We start from the raw sequence: 26,267 nt of genomic DNA on the forward strand, positions 1-26,267 counted from the left end.
CACCCATAAAAAAACTTTTAAGGTGGGTTTTGCACTTTGCATCATACCCAGTTCAAGAGGAGTTGCATTGTTTTGAACTGCTTTCTCTGTCATTTACTCATTCACATGCTAGTCCTGGGTATACAGTTCATTCACCTAACAAGACTGAACTTCTCAGTGTAAAGTTTCTCATCTCTTACTACTCTTGGGTAGTGGCACAGGGCTGGATCCCCAAGAGATGCTCAGCAGACATTTGTTGAGGGAACTAAATGTACAAAGAGGCCTGACCAGCTCCCGTTTATCCATACCAATGATGGTTAACTCTTACAGAAAATAGAAAACTGCAGAAGGGCCATACAACTGGACTACAGCCATAACCCCCACATCCCTATCAGGGCAGTGGTAACCTTATGGAAGCATGATTCACAGGGACACCATGAGCCTTGTGTTCACATAAGAGAGGAGCTACTGTGCAGAAAAAGGAGAGTCAGTGTACTCTGTTGCCACCATTTGCAGAATTAGTAGTGGTGGGTGGAAACCTAGAGGGAGGCAGATTTCCCCTCATAAGAAGAAAGAACTTTCCTGGCACGCCTGCCAGCCCCAACCATTCTTGGATGGAATGGGCTGCCTTGGGAGAAAGGCTGCTCCCCTTCTCTGCAGGTGTGAGCAAAAGCTGAAGAAGCACCTGGAAGGTCTGCTGAGGAGGCAATCTGAACCCAAAATGGGGATGTTGGACCCGAAAACCTTTGAGGCCCCTCCTGACTCCAAGTTTCTATGATTCCCAAAGTCTTTTTCCAAATGTGCATAAAGCCGTGCCTGTTGGTTCTTTGTTCCCACTTCCCTCATTTACGCATCAAATTCCTCTCTTAACTGAAGCCCATTCAAATCTTATGCAGCCTTCTTATTCCCTGATGATGCCCCCGAACTTCTCCTTCCTTCTGTATCACTACCTCTGCCTCCCCGCTCCTTCACCATAGCCTCCCCATCACCCTGCAGGGAAACAGGCCCTCAAAGGCTCAAGTAAGAGTTCTTGGCACTCAATGGTCACACAGGCCATCTCCCCAGTAAGGCTGCAGAAAGCCTGAAGAGCCACAGGGTTTCAAAGACAGGACCTTGCAGCTGAAGTGGCAAGAGATGACTGCATCCTGAGCCTCTTCTCTCTGTTGAGCATGTAAGGTAGGGGCTATTGAGACAAGGGCATGGTCCCAGAACTGGTGCAGCTTGAATTTATTGACTCTCTTTTATCCTTGGCCCTTATAGTCCCCAGAAGTAGGCAGTTTTCCATTTCCGAATCCAGAGGGTCAGAAGCCAGGAAATATTCTACAGAAACAGTGCAAGTGAGGCTGGCAGTTAGAGCAGGAGCCCCAGCTCATGGTCCTTCCCCAGCCAGGCGCCTGACTGTGGACCCCTAGAGTGTGTATCCACTGTGCTGTTTTTCAGAAGAATATGAGGAACAGTACTCGGAGGCCAGACATCTGGGGCAGACCTTCCACTCTGCTGATGAGGCCCCTGAGCCCAGTCCCAGCCCAAGACCCCAGTCTGCCAGGCATCTGGAGTTTGTATTGATGGTGAGTTGCCTGTCCCCCACCTGGGAGGGCCAGCATGCAGAGCTCACCCTGTACGCAGTGACAGGGGACCTCAAGCTGCTTACATTACCCACTGGAAGCTGCTGTTCACCTCTGCTTACCAGCAGAGCTACCTTGAGGCCCCACTGAGATGGGCCCTGCTCAGCAGGTGTCTGGCCTGGCAGAGTCCATGCTTTCCTGCCTCCCAGATGAAGCCCCAACCATCCTGCCTAGACAACCATCCTGTGGGCACGGCTCATCTCCAGGAGGAAACACACCCTTCCCGTCCCCTTCTTTCCCAACAGCCTACAAAACGGCAGCTGAGTGAGGAGGAGACTACCACCCAGGGTGTGAGGGCCCCTGAGACCCCCCTGAGCCTGTTAACCGCAGCCGACAAGCAAGCTGCCTGGAACAGCCCCTACCCTCTGCCTATCCTAGAGGAGAAGCGGTGGCTTCAGGCTTGCTCCACGCACTCTGACCTTGTGCCCATCAACATCTCTGGTAGAGTTGCTTAGTACCACCTCTGCTTCCCTCCACGCCAACTGCAGGCCATCCTTTCTAATTGCACTGGGTGCTGGGGGACGGAGCAAGGCTTTCTTTGCTACAGGCTCACCTGTGCTGTCAAGGTCATGTGCTGTCAAGGTCATGCAGAGGCGGGGGCTCTGGCTGCTCCACCTTCACGCTCTGCTGGCACTGCCACCTTAACCGAGGGTGTTGGATAGCAAACAAGGTTCTCTTAACAGCACACTCTACGACATTATGAACTTGCGTGTAGAAACAATGTGAGTTATGTTTGCTTTCAGGAAAGATGACTCCTTGTGCCAGAAGCTGGGTTTGGAGAACACAGATAGGAGTTGGAGGGCAAGAGTAGGTTCAGAGTGCTGCTGGTGAAAGGGAGGAATATACGCAAGGTATAGACCAAGGGTCTTGTGGCACTTTAAGGAGACACTCGGTCTTCTAGTGAACTGAGCCTCTTCAACTGTGTGGCATGTGTTCAAGGAGGGACTAGAAAGGGACCAAGGCAAAGAAAAAAACCCACAAAAACACAAAAAACAGCAAAGGAGGACCAGTGCTACCTTGAAAGCAGGGAAAATGATGTTTGCAGCTCAGCTGGTTGTGACTTTGGGGACATGTAGCACTCTCCACCATGCCTGTTATTAACTGATGCTCCACACTCCACGGGCTATAACTGGAAGAGGAGAAGGGTCAGTCATTTCAGAAGGAGACAGGGCCAGCGACCTAATCAAATCGGGACTCAGAAGCCAGAGGGACCAGAGGTCCCTTGTGAGTCAGCGCCAGCCTGTGGTATGCTGGAAAAGTGGATGATAATGATGAGGACAGTTCTGGCCACATGTGGTAATGCTCCCTGGATATGTGGTCATCCGGTGCCATTGGTGTCATCCCAGGAAATCAGAAGCAGGAAATAGAGCCTGGGGCCTAGGGAGGTGTACCAAGATGAATGAGCTGAGAGGAGAGATTCACAGTGATGGCAGGCACTCTGTTTTCACACTTCTGTCTTACTCTCCATGAGTCTGGCCCTCAGTTTGTCCACGGAGCCACTGGCTTGGGTGGTGGGAGCATGTGGTAAATGGGACAGCTGCAGCCATGGGGCTGGGGGTGGGGGTTTGGTTAGCCAGCTGTTGAATGAGAAACAGTGGGGGAGCAGCATTCCTCACCCCACCCCTTCCCCAGCAAGTCCACACAGCAAAGACTGACCTACAGCTTTAAGAGAAATAGATCTCAGTCACAGAGAACAAACTGTGAGGATATGTGATCAGGTGACTGGAGGACAGACTATCCGGCTGCTTCCTAAATGGTAGGGGGGCTATGGGGCAGCTTTTTGGAGACAGTGTCCTCACCAGCCCACATAAAGGCTTTCTCTGGGAAAAGATTACCATCAGGCCACAGCTAGTCTCAACCCATCTCTCTATACCAGTGGCTCTCACCCCAGGCTATACATTTGAAGAACTAATTGCCTGAAGAGCTCAATAAATTACTTCTACCTGAGATTTCAATGCTCTGGGGTGGGGTCCAGGTATTTCCAAAGCTGCTCAGTTGATTTCAATATGTAACTGAGGTTGAAAATACAGTACTTCTCCACTGAAGTCTCCCAGGTAGCCCAGGGCATGGACTGCGTGAGCCAGCATGTGTGCCTTGGGGCTGTGGGCACCTGGAGCCAAGCTGTGAGGGCTGGGGAAGGAGGGCCACCTGCCTGGGTGCTGTTCATGCTCATCGCCGCTGCTGTCATTCCTTCCCTTTACCTCAGGCCATTTTTCTCTGTACTGTAAGCAGAGACCAGGATGCACCCAAATGTCTTTATTTTGGCTACAGGGCAGCAGTTTGATAAACATGCAAGTTTGCGACATTCGTTGTTTAACACAGAGACAGCTGTGAACCCCAAGTCCACCCTGAGGCGGAGGAGGACCATTATTGGATTCTCTAACTTTTCCCAGCGAGACCAAGGTGACCCAAACATAGCCTATCCCCCAGACCCTTCTCCTTGCTCACTCCCCACATTCCTGACCCCCAGGCAGTGGCATGATGATGGGGAGCAGGACTAATTCAGAGAGTGGGGGCTTCAGAGGTCCTGAAAAAGTCAATGTGGTAAGGATAACCAAGGGCCCTTTGTCAAGGGGAGCAACAGAATATGGGGAACAAGCCCCCCAGGCTAATAAATTCATTATGTTATCATTGCTCATTACAAATGGTATGTAACCATACATGTCAAATTTAGGAAAATGGATAAAGAGGGGAGTCATCACTAAAAGCACCATCTGACTGGAACCATTTCTGCCATTAAATGAATGCCACCCAAAGAGCACAAACCAGAGAGATATGGACGCAAATCATGGCCTCTTCACTTACTAACTGTGAGGCCTTGGCCAAATTACATAACCTCTCTGAGCCTCCACTTCGTCACCTGTAAGGTGTGAATAATGATACAAACCTGATACAGTGGTCATGAGGATTAGAGTTACTGTGTGTCATTTGCCTAATATGTGTCTGGTACCTGGTAGCTGTTCAACAAATTGTGGCTGTTACTACAAATCATCATGGTAGTACTAGTAATAGCAATAATAATGAGAATGCTCTAATAGTAATAATTGTGTATATCAGAAAATCTTGGGGGCTTTTGAACATCTGAATGGTTTCCTCACATCTCTAAGTTACCCTAAGTTTCTCATGTTATAAAGCTAAACAGTGACAAATGCCTGAAATACATTAAGATTCTGAGCTTAACAGCTGTGGCAAACCGCAGATATACTGCCGAGCTGGAAGTCCCTCGGCTCTGCCTGCTATCAGTTCAAAAGCCTCTGTTCTCATCTCAGGAGAGATGAACACTGAGGTCTGAGATGGGCTCATGTGCCTGGGATGAACCTGCAGGAAAAACTCAAGATTCCCACATGCCGCTTCAGCTCTGAACAGAATAATCAAAAGTTGGGAAGTCTTCGGCAGCCAGCTGGGCAATACAAGGGGAGCCTGTGACTCACCATGAGGTGACAGGCAAGGTCCCCACTTCCCCAGCACCTCATCTATGGGAAGGAAGAACCAAGAATTCTGCCCGGGATATTGGCAAATGCCTCTTGGCAAAATTTGGTGCTCCTGTCTCATGACAACTGCAGGGGGATCCCTGGCTGCCCCACTAATGCTCTGTGTCTACCTCCTCCAGGTCACAGCAACAGCCCAGCAGGCAGGGTAGCCTGCTCGGCCACCTCAGACATCAGGCTCTGTCACTCAGTACCAGAAGGTGTTCATGGAAGAGTTGCAGTTGGCCAGGAAACTCGGTTCCCAAATCTCACCTCACCAGTCCTGAGAAATCCTTCTAGTGATCCAGAAGAACCTCTCCAGGTGTGTGGTGGCACAAACCCTCCTGGCATGGAGAACATGAGAATGGTGTACAGTGTCTCCAGTTCTTGCAATGGACCAGCAGAATCAACATTCTCTGCTTCCTGGAAGGGAGATGCTTTTACCTACATGACTCCAAGTGCCACCAGTCAGAGCAATCAAGTCCATGAAAATGGCAAAAATCCTTCCTCTGGTAATTCTTGGCTCTCTCTGCACACACTGCCACCTCTGGCTCCCAAGGAGGCTGCTACACTCTTCGTCACACGTGATAGCCCAGCAGGATGCAGTGGGTCAACTAGCTACTCTGAGCACTCTGCTCAACGAAGGCAAGTTGCGGAACAACCTTCCAAGACTGGCCTTCTGACTCAGGGTAACTCGAGGCTGGAGACAGGCCCAGGTGCAGCCAGCAGGTTTCGAGAGCGGTCGCTGTCTGTGCCCACAGACGCAGGCACCTTGGATGTGGACTATGATGAAGAGCAGAAGGCCAGTGAAGCCTGTGCCCTGCCTTATGGCAGTACAAGCTCTGAGGGCTGTCACAGTGCTGACAACATTGCCTCCCTTTGTGCCCCACAGGAGGCCCAGCACAGAAGGCAGAGGTCCAAGAGTATCTCACTCAAGAAGGCCAAAAAGAAGCCTTCCCCACCAATGCGCAGTGTCTCACTGGTCAAGGATGAGCCAGTCCTCTTGCCAAAAGGTGGGTCCACACTCCCCAAGGACCAGAGGCCCAGGAGTCTTTGCCTCTCCTTGGAACACCAAGGACATCACTTATCCCACCCAGATGCTCAGAATCATCCAACTGTGCCAATGTCCAAAGATTCAGAAGATATACAATTCTCCCATCACTGGTATCTTCCTGACTGGAAGTCTGGTGACACCTACCAGTCCTTGTCCAGCTCCAGCACTGCCACGGGCACCACAGTCATTGAGTGCACTTCAGTTCAGGGAAGCTCTGAGTCCCTTGCTTCCCCTTCTGCTTCCCGAGCCACCACGCCTTCCCAACTTTCCATGGAGGTGGAGGCCAGGGAAGTGTCCTCCCCAGGAAGGCCCACTGGACTGATGTCACCCTCCAGTGGATACTCCAGCCAGTCAGAGACACCAACACCCACTGTCTCCATGTCTTTGACCCTGGGCCACTTGCCCCCTTCAAGCAGCAGTGTCCGGGTGCGTCCAGCGGTACCCGAGAGGAAGTCATCACTGCCCCTAACATCACCAATGGAAAAAATGTCCAAGTCACGTCTATCATTTGACCTACCATTGACCTCTTCAACCAACTTGGATCTGTCTGGGATAAGCATCTCCATGCAAAGCAAAACCAAGGTGAGCCGGCATCACTCAGATGCAAATGTTGGGGCCAAGCTGGCCCAGAAAACGAGCCCTAACCAGCCAATCATGCCCATGGTTACTCAGTCTGACCTACGTTCTGTTCGCCTGAGGTCAGTCAGCAAGTCTGAGCCAGAAGATGACGTCGAGAGCCCTGACTATGCCGACGAATCAGGAGCAGAAGTCTTCATCTTGCCAGAGAGAAAAGTGAAACCTCCCATAGCTGAGAAGCCTCCACTGGCCCGAAGGCCTCCAAGCTTTGTCCATAAGCCACCATCTGTCCCAGAGGAGTACCCACTAACTTCGCCTACCTTGGCTATGACCCCCAAGAGCTCAACTCAACACATGAGGTCACTCCCTCAAGACATCTACACAGTGTGGAAACCAAAGTCCTCCAGCTTTCCCGAGGGCAGGAGCCCAGGAGAGTCGCCAGCACCCTCATCTCTTGTTTTCACGCCTTTTCCCAGTTCTTCTGGTGCTTTCTTCTCGGGAACACAGCAGTCTCCACAGGGAACTATGGAGGAGGAGGGCCCCAAGGTGAGAGCCCTGCCTGAAAGAATTAGCCTCCAGAGCCAAGAAAAAAATGAGAAAAAGAAAGGCAAGATTCCACCTCCGGTACCAAAAAAGCCCAGCGTGCTGTACCTACCTCTCACCTCACCCACAGCTCAAATGGAGGCCTATGTGGCTGAACCAAGGCTGCCTTTCAGCCCCATCATCACCGTGGAGGAAGACACCAAGTGTCCCCCAGCTGGCGACCACTTGCAATCATCTGGTACGAGGATGACTTCAATGCTGCATGCTGATGGTGAAAGGGAGGCAAGCCCTCTGGGTTAGTAAACTGTCTGCTGGTCCTTCCTTTCAGCCTCAGGAGAGATGAGGGTGAGGATGGCGTGCCAGGGACAGAAGAAAATGCCCCCAGATAATGATCCTGATGACGCCAGGGTGGCCAAGTCAGTAGGGGCCACCCCTTGAGGGTTGGGGTTACTCTCAAGAGGCCTCACTGCTCTTGGGATGGGCACTGACCCAGGGGCGCGTATCCCAGGCCCAGTTTGAGCCAGTCCAGCCTGGAACCCCCAGTGCTGAAATAATGAAATTAAACTTGGTCTTAGCACCCGAGGACCTTAGGAGCCCCTCTACCTAGTCAGGCATGCACTGCCTGCACTAAGGACTCTCCCCACCTCATCATACAGCACTTTTCACTGGCCACACTGCATTGCATTTTGTGCATGGGACTCCCAGCATGAGTTCCAGCACCTTGGTGGGCTTGCAGGCTCCTGAAGCAATGGACTATGTCACCAGCAACAGACTTCCTTAGTGCTTTCTAGAAGAAAGGGAGGTCGCTTTTTTGATGGTTGGAGGCTAGGCTCTTCCTGGAACAATAAGACTAAGCTAGACTATCTTGCTCATCCTTTTTTGTTTTGTTTTTGTTTTCCTGTTTCCTTTTGTTTTGATTAAAGTAAAAAAAATAACAAAATTGACCATCTTAACCATGTTTAAGTGTACAGTTCAGTAGTGCTACATATATCCGCAGTGTTGTGTCACCATCACCACCACCACCCATCACCAGAGCTCTCTTCCTCTTATAAAACGGAAGTGTGCCTATTAAACAGTAACTCCCTATTGGTCCCCACCCAGTCCCTGGCATCCACTCTCCTACTTTCTGTTTCTGTGAATGTGACTCCTTTTGGGATGTCAGATAAGTGGAATTGAACAGGACTTGTCTGCTGGTAACTGGCTTATTTCACTTAGCATAATGTCCTCTAGGTTTGGCCACATTTCTCACCCTGTTTTGAACCCTACCCACCAAACATCAAAATCTTATGGCCTTCCTCAAACTAATTTAGGCTTTCAACATACATTAAATCATAACAAAAGCAAGCAAACAAATCAAAATCGTGAGTAATTTTAGACTATGCTTCCTTGCACTCCACAGGCTCCCTCTGAGATTCAGATAGGTCCCACTCCCACCCACTGGTTGAGTCATTGCTTTAGATTGATCTCAGCAACTTGATTTTTTTAATGATGCATTTAAAAGAAGAGAATATGCGGGCAACCTGTTGTAATGGAAAAGGCCTGAGAAAACGGAGCCAGGCTAGTCTCTATCACTCACTCCACCTTGGCTAAAACACTGACCTTCTGAACATTACATTCCTCTGCAAAATGAAGACATTAAGAGTCTCTGTCCTGCTGCCCTTCCAAAGTTGCTTTGAATATCATGAAACTCAAATGAGAATGTACTCTGTCCTAACTATTGTGGTCAAAGCAGTTCTTTCTGGTTCTTATACCTAGAGAGTACCATGGAACCAAGCCCCGAAGAGAAAACCATCATCAGTGATAAAACAGCTGAATGGATTGCAGAAGAAGATGATGATGTGTTTGTAGTTTCACGCACAACTGAAGATTTATTTACTGTGATACACAGGTCTGGACCAGTTTCCTTATGCCTCTTGTCATTGCCTTCCCTTTCCATACCAGAAGAAAAACTGCTACCTCTTGGAAGCCATTAGAATTTAAACTGGGGACTAAGTTCAGATACCTACGTAGGTGAATGCAGTCCAGGGCCTCACATCTCCAATTCACTGACATCTTCTGGTAAAGTGGAGGAGGGGCTGAGAAGGGAGGACCAGGTGCTGAGTGAGAGGCCCCTGGTCTCCTAGCAACCGCATGGCTTATTGTGGCTCCATCTGCTCTCCCACAGCCCTGTCTACAGTCAGGCACATTTAACCCTTCACAGAACTCCTTGTATCTGCAAAATGAAGACATTAAGAGTCTCTGCCCTGGAATTGAAGTGGGACACCAGGCCTAGAATCAAAGCAGGAGCTTAGGCAAAGGGAGACCATTTGGAGACCCAGCTAGCAGACAGGGGCACCAATTAGAGGCTCAGTGAGGAAATAACTAGAGAGATCCCAGTTATTTGAGCCAAAGCACCAGTTCAGAACAAGATCAGCCCCCAGGCTGCCTTGGTTCAGAGTTACTGACCAACTAGCCTTGACTTCTCAAATTCATCCTTGGTCCCAGAAGCTGGGCAGGACAGAAGCTACAGGCACAGGCCAAGTGACTGCAGCTGTGGGCCCTGAAAGTCATGTAGGGATGGGGGCCCGGAGAAGGGACTCTGAGGACTAGGTGGTGAGAGAGAAAGCTGGTAAGTATGACTGTTTGCAAGGCAGCTGCATAGCAGTCTCCAGATCATGTCATGGGCATTCATGTAGTTATAGGAAGCATTAGGAAATGTCTGCTGTAAGATTTCACTCAAAGCAAACTTTCTCTTATTTAGGTCCAAAAGAAAGCTGCTTGGCTGGAAGGAGCCTGGTGAGGCCTTTGCCGGCGGCAGCAGAGCAAGCTCCCACTCACCAATAAAGAACACGGCTGATTCTCCAGTCAGTGAATCAGCTACCTCTGCAGGGTCAGGTGGCAGTGCCAACCTAGATGCTGGCAGAAATGATGATTTCAAGGCCTTGCTACAGAAGAAGGGAATCAAGGCAACCCCAAGGTCCCGCCCCTCAGCAGCAGAACTGCTGAAGACCACTAACCCACTGGCTCGGAGAATTATTTCACAATTTTCGAAAGACTGTGAAAGCACTGGTAACCCCAGTCCCTAAGCCCTGACTTCAGCAAGCACGGTTTGGCTACTAAACTTGAGTAGACAAGGGGGCAGAGTAAGGGTTTTAAAAAGGAACCACCGAAATAACAGAAGAGCCTTCATTTCTTTTACATTAACTCACACTCTGGAGAGCAGGAGAGAGGCCACTTCCTCTAGAACTACAATCAGGAACTTTAATCATCTTCAGGCATTTTATGTTTTCATACCTACAATCTTGCCATTCCTGACTACTGATTTTCTCTTTATTTTCCCCCAGTGGTGTGTAATGAGAAGAAATGCTTAGACGCAAGGGCACGTGTGCCATCTTTGCAATCAATGACCAGGCTGCTCCATGCTGGCTTCTCTCACTGAGGGGCACAGTGTGATAGCAGACGGGGGGCTTCCAAACCTGGGGGGCATAGAGTGCCATTGCTCATGATTCACTTCTCTGGTAAGGCCTCCACGGCCCTGTGTGGAGAAACAGAAAGACTCTAATGCCTCTCCAACCGCAGTTCACCTCTCGCCTTTGAGAGGTTTGTAGGTGTGCACTTATTTCAGCATGGGGTTGATTGGATAGTTTTTGTCTTGTAAAATATGAATGTCCTGAACTTCATTGCCTTTTTTGGTTTGATTGTCTACACAGAGATCAGGGTGATGAGTTTCAATAAACATATGGACCCCATCAACCCATCCCTTAGCTAGAAAAGGTCAGGACTGGGCTCCTTTGGATGAACCAAGCACAGCCAACAAAGGAGGCAGCCATTTGCTCACTCAAGTTTATCCAGAGTAACCTGCACGTGCGCCTTGAGATCCTTCAAGTGTCTGTCACTGATGATACTAGGATCTGTGCCCAGGTAATGCTGCATTCTAAGAACTCTGGTTCTTTTGTATACAACGTTCATTACAGGATGTAAGTATCTGAAGGAACAGCACCATTAAAGGCTCAAGGAAGAGAGAGAGTATGTGTAACTTGCCCCCCACCATTGAGTTCAGATTGTAGTTTGTGGTGGTTTGGTTTCGTTCAAAGGAGGTCTTACTCTGTTCTAGAGTAACAAGAATGTACAGACTCAAAGGATATACCCAGAATACAAAAGGCAGCTTTGCCAAGTTGCTGTGGACCACATAACACACATAAAAAGGGCTACTTTTTGCCACTTAGGTTCTATTGTTTGATCAACTGTCAATTAACCATGCTGGGGGAGAATGTAATCACTGGAAAATGGGACACCAAGAGAGCCCCAAACAAATGGGATACTGCGATCTGTCCCTCACAAAGCTTGCAAGCACTATTTTTGCCAGTTCAATTTTCTAATCAGTGCAAGAGCAGTGATTCATTTGATTTTTATGGTTTCCGGAAGGTTGGGGGAAAAAAACAGACAAGGCATTGAACAAAGAAAACTGGTAATCAATAATGGAGGGCTAATTGTTCACCTTTCCCAAGAGGAAAAAAGAAAAAGTCAAAAGAAATTGTAGCCTGCTTCACAAAGAGGGTTCCCTGACCCCTTTGTCCTTCACCTCCCACCCAACAGATTCCCTGGTCAACCTCCTCAAGGACACAGAAAACTGCCCTGGAGACAAGCAGATCTTGATTTTGATAGGTGGTGGTGTTCACCAATGAGAAGTAAGCTCTTAGCTCAGCTGTCCACACTCTTGCTGATAGAGCAGCTGAAAAACCACCCTGAGTGCTGAGAGGACTTGGACCTCTCATGTAGAAGCCGAGGCCTAGGCCCTTGGCTGGTACAGTTCTGAATTCTAGACTTCTGAGTACAGGCCAGGCCCATCAACTCCCTTGCAATCAGCTCTTCCCCCTGATTTAGGGAGAAGCCACTTCAAATAATAAACAGCAAAAGCCCAGTTTTGAAAGCATTAGAATTATTTGGTTTTAAGGTCCTGACCAAATTTCAGGGGGTTGCCCAAAGTAAAATACATTCATTCCCGGCCTGAATTTATGTATGAATGCCACACTTGTCTGCCCCAGACTCAGAATTCCAAAAGATGGAAACGTTTTCCTTTATAGGGAAGTGAAGGTGTTTTTGTACTTTTGCCCAACAAAATGACTTATGAAAATCAAGATCCACTTGTCTCTGAGGCAAGTTTCTGCCAGGGCCTTCTTCCTAGGAGCCATTACAAAGAGCTGAACTCTAAAGCCAAATATGAGATTCACACAGAGTATAGGACCTGTAACTTAACGCTGATTTTCTGGGAAGCTTTTTGTTTTCTACTTCTAGTGGTTGTCATCTTTCCCCTCACCCTACTACCTCTGGTGGCTTTCCCAAAAGATTCGGAAGCTGAATTTCCAGATACCTTTATGTCTTTCAACTACCTTGAGTCTTGTTTTCCTTTACTGTACTCTATCTGCCTGGAATTTTTAGAACATCTTCTGCATCATCACTATGGCCCTCAAATGCCCAGTGCTGTTCCCATTAGCAGAGGCAGATTTAGGGCAGAGATTGTATGGTCAGAGGTAACACTGAGGCTGGAAGTATTCATTTAATGTTTGCAACAGGTGGACCTAGTCCCAAACAACCAAGCAAACTGTAGAATTTCTACCAGTCATTGATGAGCACAACACTGAACATCTTTCTTACTCCTAACACTCAACCTCTCTCCTCCCCTTGATTATCATAACATCAACTGTCTCTCCCACCCAGGCACATACTACAACGTTTGCTGCCTTTGGCACCTACTCTGGCCATACTGGAAGAAGAGAGGCTGAAGGGCCCTCCAGGGAGACTTCTAGACAACCTACTACTGCCACTATTGCTAGTGCAAATAATAATGATAACCATTTTTGAAGGTGGATTACAGGTGGGGTTCAGTGAAATGGAGTTGGCCCCAGGAGGTCAGCTTCCAATTTCAAATAGTTTCTAGCCCTTTGTTTCCTCTGATTCAAACCAATAGGAGCAGGTGGCTCTGCTGGATTGACTTCAGTCTAGTCAAGAGGGGGAGCCATCCCAGGTAGGTTAACTGGGAAGCTAAGAGTGCTTTGCACTTGGTGAGTATCCATTCCATATTTGTGGTTCAGATGTTGAGGGTAGAGAACGTCATTGGGGTCTCCTTTCCTTTGCCTGTGTCAGTCTCTCACCTGGGCCTCCCACCTGGCCCTAACTTGTCCCTCAGCCCCAACTCTCCTGTAAACTGCATCCCTAACTGACAGCTCACCCTTTGGGAAGCAGAATAGTTCAGGTTAGCTTAATGACCACAAATCGACTTGTTGATTTAGAGACATCACCTTGAATGTACAAAGACAGAGGAGATTCTACAAGGCTCTTACAACAAGCATTTCAGCAGACATCCATTTCCACTCTAAACAACAAGCATTGGCTTGTGATCCCACTATACCTATGAGTGTGAGCGGGTCTGTCCACGCACCAGCCCTCTGCCTCATACACGAACTAGTCCTTAAAGAGACAGATCCATGGTCAAGGCTCTGTTCCCCTCCAGTGCAGCCTCCCATCACCACCAGGTCTACAACACAGTGGTAGGCTTTCACTTTGATTTGTCAGGGCCAGGACTAGAATGAGGTGAGGGAGGTACATGGGGTATAAAATTTAAGGAGGAAACCACGTGCTCTTGAGGTCATGCAAGTGCCTTCCCCTCATCCTGGCCCTGTGCTTTGCACTCTTCTGAGGTGATATCAGTTTATCTGCTTCCAGCAATTAAGTATGGTTTCTTTGATTTAGGGGCTAACTACCTATCTGGTGCCACACCAAACATTTTATTGCTAACTTGTTTTTCCATTGCTATAAAGCTTTTTGGCCTATATATCAAAGAATCTTCAGTAGTACCAGAAAACATGCTTGATTTCTAAGTAACCTGGTCCAAGTGGCAAGTTAGCACTCATTTCAGTAAAGATGTGGACAAAGACAGCTATTCAGCAAAATAGAATGAACTGGGATCCTTGGTCTCCCTTTCTAGTCCATTCTCCCCAGACCTTGCTTCCCAGCACCAACTCTCCTGAGTGCCTCCTAATTTGTTCTTCTGCTCACTAAGAAAAGCATGCTCTCAGGAAAGGGATAAATTCCTTTACTTTGAGATTATAAGGCTTAATGCTATCTCTTTTGAGGGTTGCTTGCATTTTAACAGGGGAAAAGCCTTAAACCAAGGGAATGAAGTTCTTGTAGATTTTTAGGCATCAATTAGTTTCAGACATGTATTTTTCACCATGGAAAGGCTAAATTCCCTGACAGCTAACTCCAGAATATAGAAAATACCTTAATGTGCTGAAATTATTTTAGTAAATTGCCAAGGGTCTATTAAATTGTCCTGCTATCTAGTGCCATTCAATGTGGTTACTACTAAGGGACTCTCAGAAATGGCCACTGAAAGCCACTGGGAAGTCCTAGATAATTCATATTGTACATTAATATTTTTACATAAATTGAATTAATACTACTTATCGTTTGAGTAAAAGAACACAAAGATTTAAAGTTTGTGAAAATGTGTCCTGTTTGTGAAAGGTGAAACTGTCCAATCAATGTCTTATCAATGTCAGCTGTCTGGTATTGGTGGTGATTATTAAACTTATTGGAGGTACAGCTTCACTGAACATAAGCCTCTGCTTTCCCCACCACCCTTATCTATGTTTGGTGCTATCAGTTGAGCATGGTGTGAGAATAAGACCAGATCCATATAGCAGAACACCCAGTCCCTCCAAAGCCTTTGTGTGTATTTCAGCTCTAAGAGACTAAGGTAACTGAGGATTTGAAAGAACAAGAGGGTGGGAAAGAGGTACAAAGAGTTGCCTTTGTCAAAGGGCAGCAAAAATTATCATGAATTAAACAATGACTTGAAATAAAAATTTAAAATACTCTGAAAGAGCTGTACAGAGGAATACAGTGATAATTGGCCATGGACACACATTTGAGGCACTTGTAGTAAGTTCAGCAAAAATAGATTTGCATAAGTAATGGGTTATGTGAAATAGGTGTGTATTTTGTTCACTAAAGCCCAGAATCTAGGCCAGTGACTTTCAAAGTGTGGTCGCAGGAGCACCAGCAGCAGCTTCTCTGGAGTGGATGTGCGTGTATGTGTTTCCAGTGATGTTACTTCTTCAGATCTCTGACTCACTGTAACCAGGATTCTCCAATTGATTCCAACCTTTCCCATCATGTCTGCTGTCATCATTACAGTGATCAGTCTCTGGCCAAGTTATGTATATTGTCATGGTCAGATGTGTTTGCTTGGTGTTAAGAAACTCTCACTAAATCAACTACTTGCTCAACCTAAAAAACCTTTGATTTGGCTTAGCCAGCACATCTGGCCTGTTTTTTGTTTTAAAAAATTTTTGTTTTAATTCACAAATAGGAAAAAGGAAAAGGTGTTAACGTTTTGTTTGGTATTGCCAACCCTTAAATACCTGTCTTAACCATGGCGGCCACTCTCCAGGAAGGCTCTGGCAGAAGTAAATTTGATTTTAAGATTTCACCCAATCATCTGACATCATCAAATCCACAAACAAAATCTGAACTGGAACAAGCAGTTAACCCCTCTCAGCCTCTCTTTAATGCCAAGCTTTATAGAAATGTGTTCCTTATGTGGTATTGAGCTTTTTTTTAATGTCCGATTTTATAAAATGTTATGCATGAAAACACAGCATTGTGCTCATTGTACGAGTCCCCTCAACCTCATTTCCTCCTCTGTATATATGGTGGTGAAGAGATATCAATCTGTATGTTCTTCCCTCTCCTGATCAATTACAAAGTACAAATCTTTTCATTAATTTTTAAAGGAGATATATTTACTCTGGTTAGTAGTTAAAATTTAATTCTTTTTATTATATTTCATTGCTACTTTTTTCTACTGGCTGCAAAGCTTACTTTGGGGGATATTTCTTATTCCTGGGTTGTTGTATTTATCTTATTTCTGTATTTATCTGTAGTCACAGAATATTAGAGGTGGAAGGGACCAGTCTCTCATTTTACAGATGAGGAAACTGAGGCCCAGAAAGGTCAAATACTTTACACAGGTCATGCAGTGGCAGGGCCAGGCCTTAATTCCAGGTCTCCTGCCCCTGGACCCAGTGTTTTTTCTATTTAAACCACTGCTTTTATAGAAGACCCATAGCTGGCTTTTACTTTTATGACACATGAATTTCCCAAGTATTTCAGTGAACTACATTTAATAACATACATGCTTTGAAAACAAATCCTACCATTTGCAAAAACATGGATGGAGCTAGAGGGTAATCATATATATGCTTTGAGGACAAATGCTCAAAGGTTCTTTAGTTCATGAATTAAAAGACAAATCTGATTTTCAGTTTACAAATACTCATTTCCCTCCAAATTCAACATATGTACCCTACTTTCCACAACAGATGATTTCTCTTAAAGTCATTTGAAAAATGAATTTTTACAGATTAGATTCCATTTTTTAGTAGAAAAGCTTCTTATGTAAGGGAATCTGCTGGTGACTTCTTCTGAAAAATGAAGAATCCTCTTGTCAATATCCCCTGATATCTCACTTTAGTGTAAACTTTTGTAATTGGTGTTTGTGCAAAGTAGGGCAAATCAATATAGGCTTTCCTAGAATCTGCTTTATCCTTCCCTTCTTAAACTTTATATTTTCAGACTGTTACATGCTCATGAGATACTTAGTTGTGTTCTAGAACTTCATTTAACTTGATATTTTGTCAGTCCCTGGGCTCAAATTCTATCTCCATCTTATCAAATAATAGAATTCCCTAAACAGTTCTGAGCTCTGCATGCAGTCTTTTTTCCAGGACATTCTTTGCTTAATACTCCTTTGGGTGACTCTCTCTTTAGCTGTTCTTGAGCCCCCTGGTTCCTGCGGAGCTCACTGTTGTGCGGAGTTGCAGGCAGTGCCACGTTAGGGCTGTGCTAGTCACAGGGAGTGGTATTCCTAGTGATTTCCACTGTTCCCGTGCTTCTCCCGGACCCCCTCTGGCTCCCCTTTTCAGGAATTCTCAGAGACTGGTGGGATTTCTACCACCACCCCCTTCTAGACTTGAGGTTGACAAACTTTTTTCTGTAAAGGGCCAGATAGTAACTATCTTAGGCTTTGGGGGTCACACATGGTCTCTGTAGCATGTTCTTCTTTGTTGTTTGCTTGTTTACTTGACAATATTTTAAAAATGTAAATGCCATTATTAGCTCTTGGGTCATACAGAACCGCAGGCTGCATTCATCCCACTTGTCATAGCTTACCCCTGGTCCAGACTGTTTTCTGGGACAGGCATTTCTGTGACCAGTTGCATATGACAATTGGGTTGTGTACTGGATGATGTAGCTCACTGCACTTCCATCCACTGCACTGTCAGACCAGCCTGCACAGAGGTGGGAGGACAGGAGCAGCATATGCCAACCATTACTCTTTGGTAGGATGCCCTTCCTGCTGGATTCTCTCTCTATCTCTCACTGACTACTGACTACCTCAGTGTAGAAAGCCTCATTCTTTTTTCCAGCTCTCTTGTCCTGGTTATCCAATGTGCCTCTGCCTTCCTGGGTCAAGCTGGAAGGGAAGAATGAATTTTGGAGTTTTCTTATTTCTTTTGTCCCATTGTTACTCCCCCAAACTATGGTTGGGGGCCCCTGCTCTGGGGTCATTTGTCCCACCCTGCCCCATACTGCCATCACCAGTTTAGGGCTGTCCCTGGAAAATGTGATGGCCCAGGCCAATGAGATTCCAGTCTAGTCTACAATTGCCCAGTGTAATCACCAGCTCTCTTGGTTCCAGTGGCTGGTTTTAAAATCCAGAATACCCATGTGTCCATTTTCTTATGCAATTTGGACCTGTTCTAGACTCAACCCCAGCAAGAAAATCAAGAGGTACAGAGGATATTGTGTGCCATCATTTTTCCCTGCCTCAACCCCCTGCCTCCTGGGCCCCCAGGCCCCAGGATGGACTCCTTAGGACGCCCCAGGTAGCACCACAACCAGAGGCATTCAGCACACCACTGCCTGCTGTTCCTTGATCCTCTAAAAGGATTCCCTAAAGCTTCTTCACATCTCTCTCTCCATCTGGCTCCCATCTCTACCTCTCAGGCTCAGATTCACATTTTCACATTTGCTCGTGTAAACATTGGGGGCTGTGAGTGAATGAGCAGGTATGTGCCTGGGTATGCGAGCATGGTTTGTGGAGGCACCGCTGACTAATGTGTCTCACACACGCATACACACACACACACACACACACACACACACACACACACACACACACACATCACCCAGTGCTCTCATTAATTCTCTGGTCCACGGCCAGGTCTGATGGGGCTGGTCAAGGAGAAGGGATGGTGGGGGCTCCTGAGGCACTTCTTTTTTCTTGTCTTTTGAAACCTTCTTTCCACAGGCTGGTGCTGGTTTCTCCCAGGAAGCCATTTGAAGAAGCTCCCCTGTGGCAATTCTGCACAGGCTGGCGTAACAGACAGCTAGCACTTTAATTTGCTTCGGACATGCTTCTCAGGTTGCAGTTTTTCCTGTCTAAGCAAATTGCTTCTTAGTACCTTTCTCTTACTTTCCATCATTTGAGCCCAGGGATCTACCCACTTACTGAAATCTAAATTTTAAAAAGTCAGAGACATGAGATACTTTCACTATTTCCCTATTTAGAAGTATCCACGAGACACTTCCTTTCTGCCTTTTGTTTAGGATTTCCAGACTTAGGAAAGGAACCAGGCTTGTGCTTTGAAGTCTAAAAGCAGCTAAAGTACGGCACTCGCCAAAAGCAAGGTGAAGAAGGAGGATTGGCTGGTCCTACTATGCATAGTCAGGAGATGGACTTTTGTTATGTTCAGTGTTCAGAGGGCTTTATGTTACCATTCAGTGCTTACTGAGCGCCAATGATGCACTTGAGAAAAAAAGGGAGGCAGGACTTTGCAGACCCCTGTCCTAAACTAGAAGGCAGAGATAAGGCAGTTCCCCCAGTGATAAGAATGTGTCCTTGGATAAAGATTTCAAGAAGCAGCAGAAACCAGGAAGGATCAGAATTCCAGTCTTTTTAGCATTGCAACACAAAATGGAAAGGAGCCCTCTGTGGGGTGATGTTACAAAGGGTTTTTCTTGTCTTTCACTCTTCTTTTTTCTTCTTTTTTTAAAAAAGTATTCCTTACTGGCTTGTTACCAGCAATTGAACTGTATTCTTTATATAGCTAAAGTTGTTTGTGTCTTCTTAAAATAAACTTTTTCTGTTAAAATCGTTTTCTATTTCACCCTCTGGTTTTCATTGCAGCAATGATGCCTTTATTCCTACACTAAGCACAAGTGTGGGGCTCACACACAGGAGCTGATGCTCACTGACCCCTGAGAGCCCAAACTAGATAAGTGGGATACTGAGTCTTACAGAAACCTGCCCACCGAGCCATGAGCCTGAGCCATATGGGCAGGTAATCCATGTTGGAAGACTTCTTCTAAAGTGTTCAAATTCAACCACTCATGGTGGCCGCAGGGGACTGATGAAATGGGCAGCAGTTGCCAGGCTCCTGAGAGGAGGAGATTGCCCTAGCAACTGCGCTCAGGGCAAGCACTTCCTCTTTGTTCTCTGGCTCAATGGAGCCACCCAGCAGGGCAGACCAGAGTGAGTCTGGACTGGGAGCAAACAACGCAGACCAGATGTGGCACAGATCACTTCCATCCCTCAAAATGGGTATGAGCCTACCATGCAGGTAGTGACAACTGTATTCAAGGGTCAACTCCCTTCCAAAACGAGCTTTGTCCTCTGTCCCAACTGGCTGAGACCTCTATGACTGAGTCTCTTGAAGCCAGTGTCCTGTCCTTGTCACTCACACCCCATGCTAGCTCAGGTCTCCTGGCACCACTGGGCTGCTCTTCCAAAAAGACACAACAGAGCTGGAAACAACCTAGAAAGCTTACAAGGGAAGGGAGAGGGGCCAGGGCTAAGCTCAGGCAACAGCAGGTGTTAAGATTTAAGATAAAGGTCAGAGACAGAGGCTGGCTCAAGGTGGGCCTCACGGCTAACAGTGCCTCTGAGGACCATGCAATTCAGGGTGTAGTGTTCATGCTGTCAGGGTCAGAGCCTCCTTGTGCCACAGCGCCATGAGTTGGGGAAGCTTGTAGGGACCAGCCCACACTGAACCAACTCACAAAAATCATATCAAAGGCAGGGTCTGATATATTAATTAACCGAAGAGAGAGTATACCTTTAAAACACAGGTCATAAGCAGGAAGCCAGTAGGCTGGACTGAGCTCACACATTGCCCAGAGTACACAATGTTGTTTGTCAATTTTTAAAAATTTAGATGGGGCACAGTCTCTCCAATTTACCTACTTCCCCATCACTCCCTGTTATGTTAATCCTAACTGGCTTCACTCATTTCTATTACCTACCAGGCCCCTGAAAGCATTTGAGCCTGTGGCCCCTGCTTCGAGTTGTCGTTGTGGGTTGGGTTTGCCAGAAGCCGACTCTGGGGTAGAGTTGGGTATGCAGGGTATTTATAGGGGTGCCCTAGGGATTGACATTGTGGAAGAGAAGGCTTAGGCAGCAGGAGAGAGGCCAGTAATACAGGCACTGCAAAGTCCCTGCCAACTCGATGGCAAGTTCTGGCACTCAAGTGACCCATCAGAGTTGATGTGTGCTGAGCGAAAGGCAGGAACCTACACACACCTATTTCAGTCAGTCACAGGCTGTGGGCCACTCTGCCAGGGGCCTGACCTTGGGTAAGGTGTCCGTCCAAGGCATCTTTGCTGGCAGCCCTTCCAGCAGTTGAGCAACAAGACCACCCTCAAAGGGGAATCTGGGCCACACAGTTCTGTGTCCATCACAAGTGTCTTTCTCCCAAGAACTGGTTAAATACCTATAAATTCTTATTTCCTGATTCTCACTCCTTACCTGACACAGATTATGGTTCGTTTGCTTAGGGTCATAGCTTTCTTAAATTAGAGTCACCAGCTCAGGATACCTGCTAGTAGCCATCATTAGATTGGTATCTCACAAGTCTCATTAATGCTCCTTAACAGAGGGCATGCCACATATGCAAAGGGTAAGTCAATCCATCATAAAATGGCACTTGCACCTATCAAGCACCTATGATGGGCCAGACAAGTTTGCTCATCTGGCCACTTCTTTTATTTATCCACTCAACAAAAGTGTAACAAGCTCCTTCTACATGCCTGGCAGAGTGCCAAGTTTCAAGGGTAGCATAGTGACCAACACAGACACCCTGTTTTTCTTCACAGAGTGGGGCATCTGCCAAGACTAGCTCACTTGGTGGTGCTGGGGACAAGGATCACTGGGCCTCATGTTCCTATTATCTAGGAGCCAGCACCCTGGATATGAGCGCTGGCCACGTTTTTTCTCTCAGTACTTACCTCAAACTGCTTTGAGCCTCTGCTCCCCTCTCTCCCATCCTTTTCAGCTGTGTCCAGTGGAACCCCAATTCTAGGGATTCATAAATACCCCTACAACCCAAACAGAAAGTTCCCCTCAACCCTTTCCTTAACAGACCCAGCTCTCTCCTGAGAACCCTGTTTCTCCTGTATGCTTCTCCTCAGAGATTCTTTCCTTCCCCAAATCTTTCTGCCTCTGGAGGTAGAGTGGGTCCCTTCCTTACTTTCTAGTGTATGTTTCAGACCATGAATGCTGAGCCTCTCAGTCACTCCCCTCATTGTCTTTCCACCCTAGACTCGCCAAAAACCAGGGTCACTTCGACATTGTTGTAAAAGACCCATTGCAAATTACTGGCTTCTCATTTCTCTGGCCTACTCCCCTCTGATGATCTTTTCTGCTCTAGTCACCCATGCTCAGGGTCACAAATGGACCTTGCTATCTTCCAGAATTGGTAAATCACTGAAATCTTCAATCCCCCACAACCTCGTATCTTTCCAATGCTCTCATTTGATTACTCTATTATGCTGTTCAACTTTATCAAGACCTCTAATAACTTAACCTATTCATTCACTGGATATTTAGCAGACATAACAGCAGGCATGCGTTAAATCCTGGGGGTATAGCTTTGAGTATGACAAGCATAAGCCCTACTCTCTTGGTGCTCAGTCCAGTTTTTCTTGATCTCTCAGCCCTTCTCTCCATTTTAACTTCTCCCCCAATTAGTTCAGGTCTAGCATTTTGACGACTCTCTTGCAAATATCCTCAACTATGTTTGTTCCATTGTCCTTCCTCCAACCCACTGGGCACAACCCCACCTGTACGATTCCAGTGGTCCACATTCTTTGTCCCCACACAGAGTGGCAGAAGACCACACACAGTCATGCAAACTGGGGTTCTCCTACTGAACACTGGTCTTCATGTCTACTCAAAAGAATCCTTCTCTGGTTCCACAATTAGCTCTTTTTCCTATTCTTCACAACTTCAAACCTCTGCTCTCCTTGGACCAAACCCCCTACTAGTCCCTCCTTCCTGCCACCTCTCCAACAGATGACTTTGCCTCCTGCTCCCCAAAGGAAATAGAAGCCATCAGATAGAAAGTCCCTTACTGTCTTAACAACAAATCCACAATCCCACCTATATGTGCACACTTCTTTATCCCCTCTCTATCCTGTATCTCTAACTTCTCCCTTTCAATGAACATTTATTCCACAAATACTAATGAGCACCCACTATGACAAGAACTGTGCTAGAACCTGGGACTATAATGGTAGGCAAAACAGTCAAGGTTCCTATCTTTAAGGAGCTTGCCTTCTAGTGGGAGGGGACAGATAACACATTAGTAAACAAACCAGCAAGAATATTTTAAATTATTAAGGAAGTACAATAGGATGTTATGATAGAAAATAATAGGGGAAAACTATTTTGGAAAGGTGGTGGGGAAAGGCACTTGTCAGGAAGTGACATATGGGCTGAGGGGAATAAAATTATGTTCTGAACACATTAAGTTTGAGACTCCTATTAACTATGTAATGGAAATATCCAGTAGACAGCAGGTTATATGAACCTGGAGCTTAGGAGAGAAGGCAGGGCTAGAGAAATTTGGGAGCAATAAGCAGATGGGTGTGTCTGGTGCCAGGATCCCAAATGAGCTCTCCCAGGGAGAGAACATAGATAGAGAAGAGAATCAAGGCAGAGCTGTGGGCCCCTCCACCTGGAGGCTGGGTAGAAGAAGAGGGTCAGCCAAGAAAACTGAGGCAGAGCAGAAGGAGAAAACCCAGAGAATGTGGTGTCATGAAAGCCAAGAAGGAAGGCTTTATAAGAAAGAAAGAGTGATCAACTATGTTAAGTGCTACTGAGAGAAATCCAGCAACATGAAGACTGAAAAGTGACCACTGGATGTTGGGCAGATGATGAGGGTGGTTTCAGTGGAGCTGTAAAATGGAATCTCAATTGGAGTTTGTTGAATAGAGAATGGGAAGAGAGGGCATGGAGAGAATGATTACAGACAAGCCCTGTGAGAGTTTTTCCTGTGAAGGAGATCAAAGAAGTAGGAGCATTAACTGGTGGGGGAAACAGAATTGAGAGAGGGTTTTTAGGGTGGGTGACATGGGCTCTTGTTTGTATACACATGAAAACAGTTCGGTAGTAAAGGAATGCTGTTGAAGCAGTAGCCTGTGAAAAGGTGAGACTGAGTAATACCCTGAACACAGGAGGAAGTGTTGGTTGGCTTTTTATGGGAAAGAGGGCAGTTCTTCTATTGTAACAGGACAGAAGGCAGTGTATTTGGGCACAGATATGTGGACTCGTGTGCACTGTCAGAGCCTGGAGAAGTTCACGTCTGGCTGTTTCTAATTTCTCAGGGAAATAGGAAGCAAAGCCATCAGCTGAGGTGGTATGGCCTTCTTGGGAGAGGGGTCACTCTCTCTAGAAATAACAAGGCAATATGGTGTGCACACAGTGCCCTGGGATTCTTTTCTTCTCATTCCTTCTGGTTGGACCAGATCTCTCCAGCTGAAAGATAATTCTTCCCGGACCTCATGTCACTTTCCTGCTACCATGATGAGCCTCATCTCCTTTCTTTAAAACTAACATCATGAAAGAGTTGCTGCACTGACCAACTCCATTCTTCATGTTCTGCTCCCTCACAACCCTCCCTGATCTGACTTCTGCTCCCATCCCTCGAATAGGTCCACTGTCCTGAGAACCTAGGACCTCCATGTCAAAAGATCTAGTGGTGCTTTTGGTCCTTAAACTCACACCTTTCAAGCACTTGGTACTATTGACCCCCTTCTCCGAAAGCTTCTTTTGGCCTCGCCGACATTGCACTCTCCTGCTTTCCTCACTCACTTATCTGACTGCTCCTTCACGATCCCTTTTGCTTTGTCATCTGCTCTTCCTTGAAGCATCAGAGTCCTCAGGCCTGTGTCCCAAGCCTTCGTCCCCTTCTCATTTACAGATTTTCCCTGTGTGGTCTCATCCATGTGCGCTGCTCCTCTCCCTGTGATTACTACCTCAGTGAAACACATCACTACGTACTCGTTTGCACACATCTTCCTGGATGTGTCTTCTCTCCTACATCCAGTAAGGTTTGCACATTCTACCATGTAAATTCTCTCATAGCCCTTTACTCCTCATTTTATTTGTTGCCATAGGGGCTCAATAAATATTGAGAAGCCTGATGTGCTAATTTATTTATGTCACATCACAAAAAATGAGCCTCATACCACACTAAGAAATCAGTTCCAGGTAGATAAAAACTTCAATATGAACAGCAAAAATGCGAAGCTTTTTTGAAGATAATGTAAGAGAGTATCTTCATGATCTCAGAGCAGAGAAGGATTTCTTAAGACACAAAACCACTAATCATGAAGGAAAAGATAAAATTCAACTACTTTAAAATTAGGTAGGAAACCATCTAAAAAGTGAAAAGGCAAGCCACAGAAAAGGAAAAGATATCATAGAACCACCAAAAGACTAGTATTCTGAATATACAAAGAACTCTTACAAATTCATCATTAAAAGGTAGAAAACTCAATAGAAAAGTGGGCAAGAGATTTGTATGAGCTCATGATGAAAGAAGAAACCCAAATATACAATAAGCATGGAAAAAGATATTTAACCTTATCCATCATCAGAGAAATGAGAAATGAGGGAGATGGATTTTACAAAGGGACCCAGAGAAACTTTGGGGGGTCATGGGTTTGTTCATTATCTCAATTGTGGTTCTGATTTCATGGGTGTTTACTCATCAAGCTGTTACTTTAAATATGTGTGGTTTGTTGTACATCAATTATATGTCAATAAAGCTGTAAAATACACACATGTACACACACACAATGGCATACCATGTCACATCCACTGGACTGGTGACACATTTTTAAGTCTGACAATAAGTAGTGTTCAAGAAGATGTAGAGGAACAGAAACTCTGATACATTTTTGGTGGGGATCTAAATGGGTTATATCACTTTGGAAAATAGTTTGTCTTTATCTATTCAACTTGAAATACACATCCCCCAGGACCCAGCAATTCCACTTCTAGCTATATATGCTAGCGAAAAGTGTACATATCTTTCCCAAGAGATACACAGAAGATTCATAGCAGCAGTGCACATACCAGCCCAAACTGGAAACAACCCAACCTATCAGAGGTGAGTGAATAAACTATGGAACACTAAGAAGCACTAACAGTTAAATGACAGCCATATGCAGCAGCATGTGCAGAGCATACACATACATCACGCTGAGCAGAAGCAGCAAGCTGCAAAGGAACACATACAGTATGATGATTCCATTTATGCAACACGCTCAAGCAAGCACAACTAAGTTCTTGTTTACAAGTGCATGGCTAGATGCTAAAACTATAAAGAAAAGCAAGGACATTGTTGTGATAAAAAGGGAACTTGAAACCAATATAATATTGCATATCAACTGTATTTCAACCTTTAAAAAGTCAAGAGAGTGGCTCCTTGTAGGAAAGGTAAGTTGCAATTGGTGAGGACACAGGGGTGCTGGCCAAGTTCGATTTTTGGATGCAGGTGTGGTCACACTGGTGTTCACTTGTAATTGTTTTTACAAGTGTACAAATGATCTGTACCTTTATTTTAAGCACCTTTCTGTATGAATGTTATATTTTGCAATAAAAACATTTTCTTTAAGCCCCAGGATGCAATT

At 46.1% G+C, this 26,267-nt stretch overlaps 1 protein-coding gene across 3 annotated transcripts in view; it reads left to right on the forward strand.

Moving 5' to 3' along the window:
- Positions 1 to 19,448, forward strand: part of NHSL2 (NHS like 2) — an 82,877-nt gene extending 63,429 nt beyond the window's left edge. The window contains exons 3-8 of one of the 3 annotated variants that reach the window (XM_073228046.1): positions 1,420 to 1,547; positions 1,850 to 2,045; positions 3,876 to 4,007; positions 5,215 to 7,482; positions 9,000 to 9,132; positions 9,985 to 19,448. In XM_073228046.1, coding sequence (XP_073084147.1) covers positions 1,420 to 1,547; positions 1,850 to 2,045; positions 3,876 to 4,007; positions 5,215 to 7,482; positions 9,000 to 9,132; positions 9,985 to 10,309 — 3,182 coding nt within the window. In that variant the 3' untranslated portion in view covers positions 10,310 to 19,448. Of the gene's footprint in view, positions 1 to 1,419; positions 1,548 to 1,849; positions 2,046 to 3,875; positions 4,008 to 5,214; positions 7,540 to 8,999; positions 9,133 to 9,984 lie in introns of all 3 variants that reach the window. The other 2 variants (XM_073228045.1, XM_073228047.1) reach the window with 2 other exon arrangements.
- Positions 19,449 to 26,267: the final 6,819 nt, after the last annotated feature.

This window comes from Manis javanica, chromosome X, assembly GCF_040802235.1.
Source record: "Manis javanica isolate MJ-LG chromosome X, MJ_LKY, whole genome shotgun sequence".
NCBI lineage: Eukaryota > Metazoa > Chordata > Mammalia > Pholidota > Manidae > Manis > Manis javanica.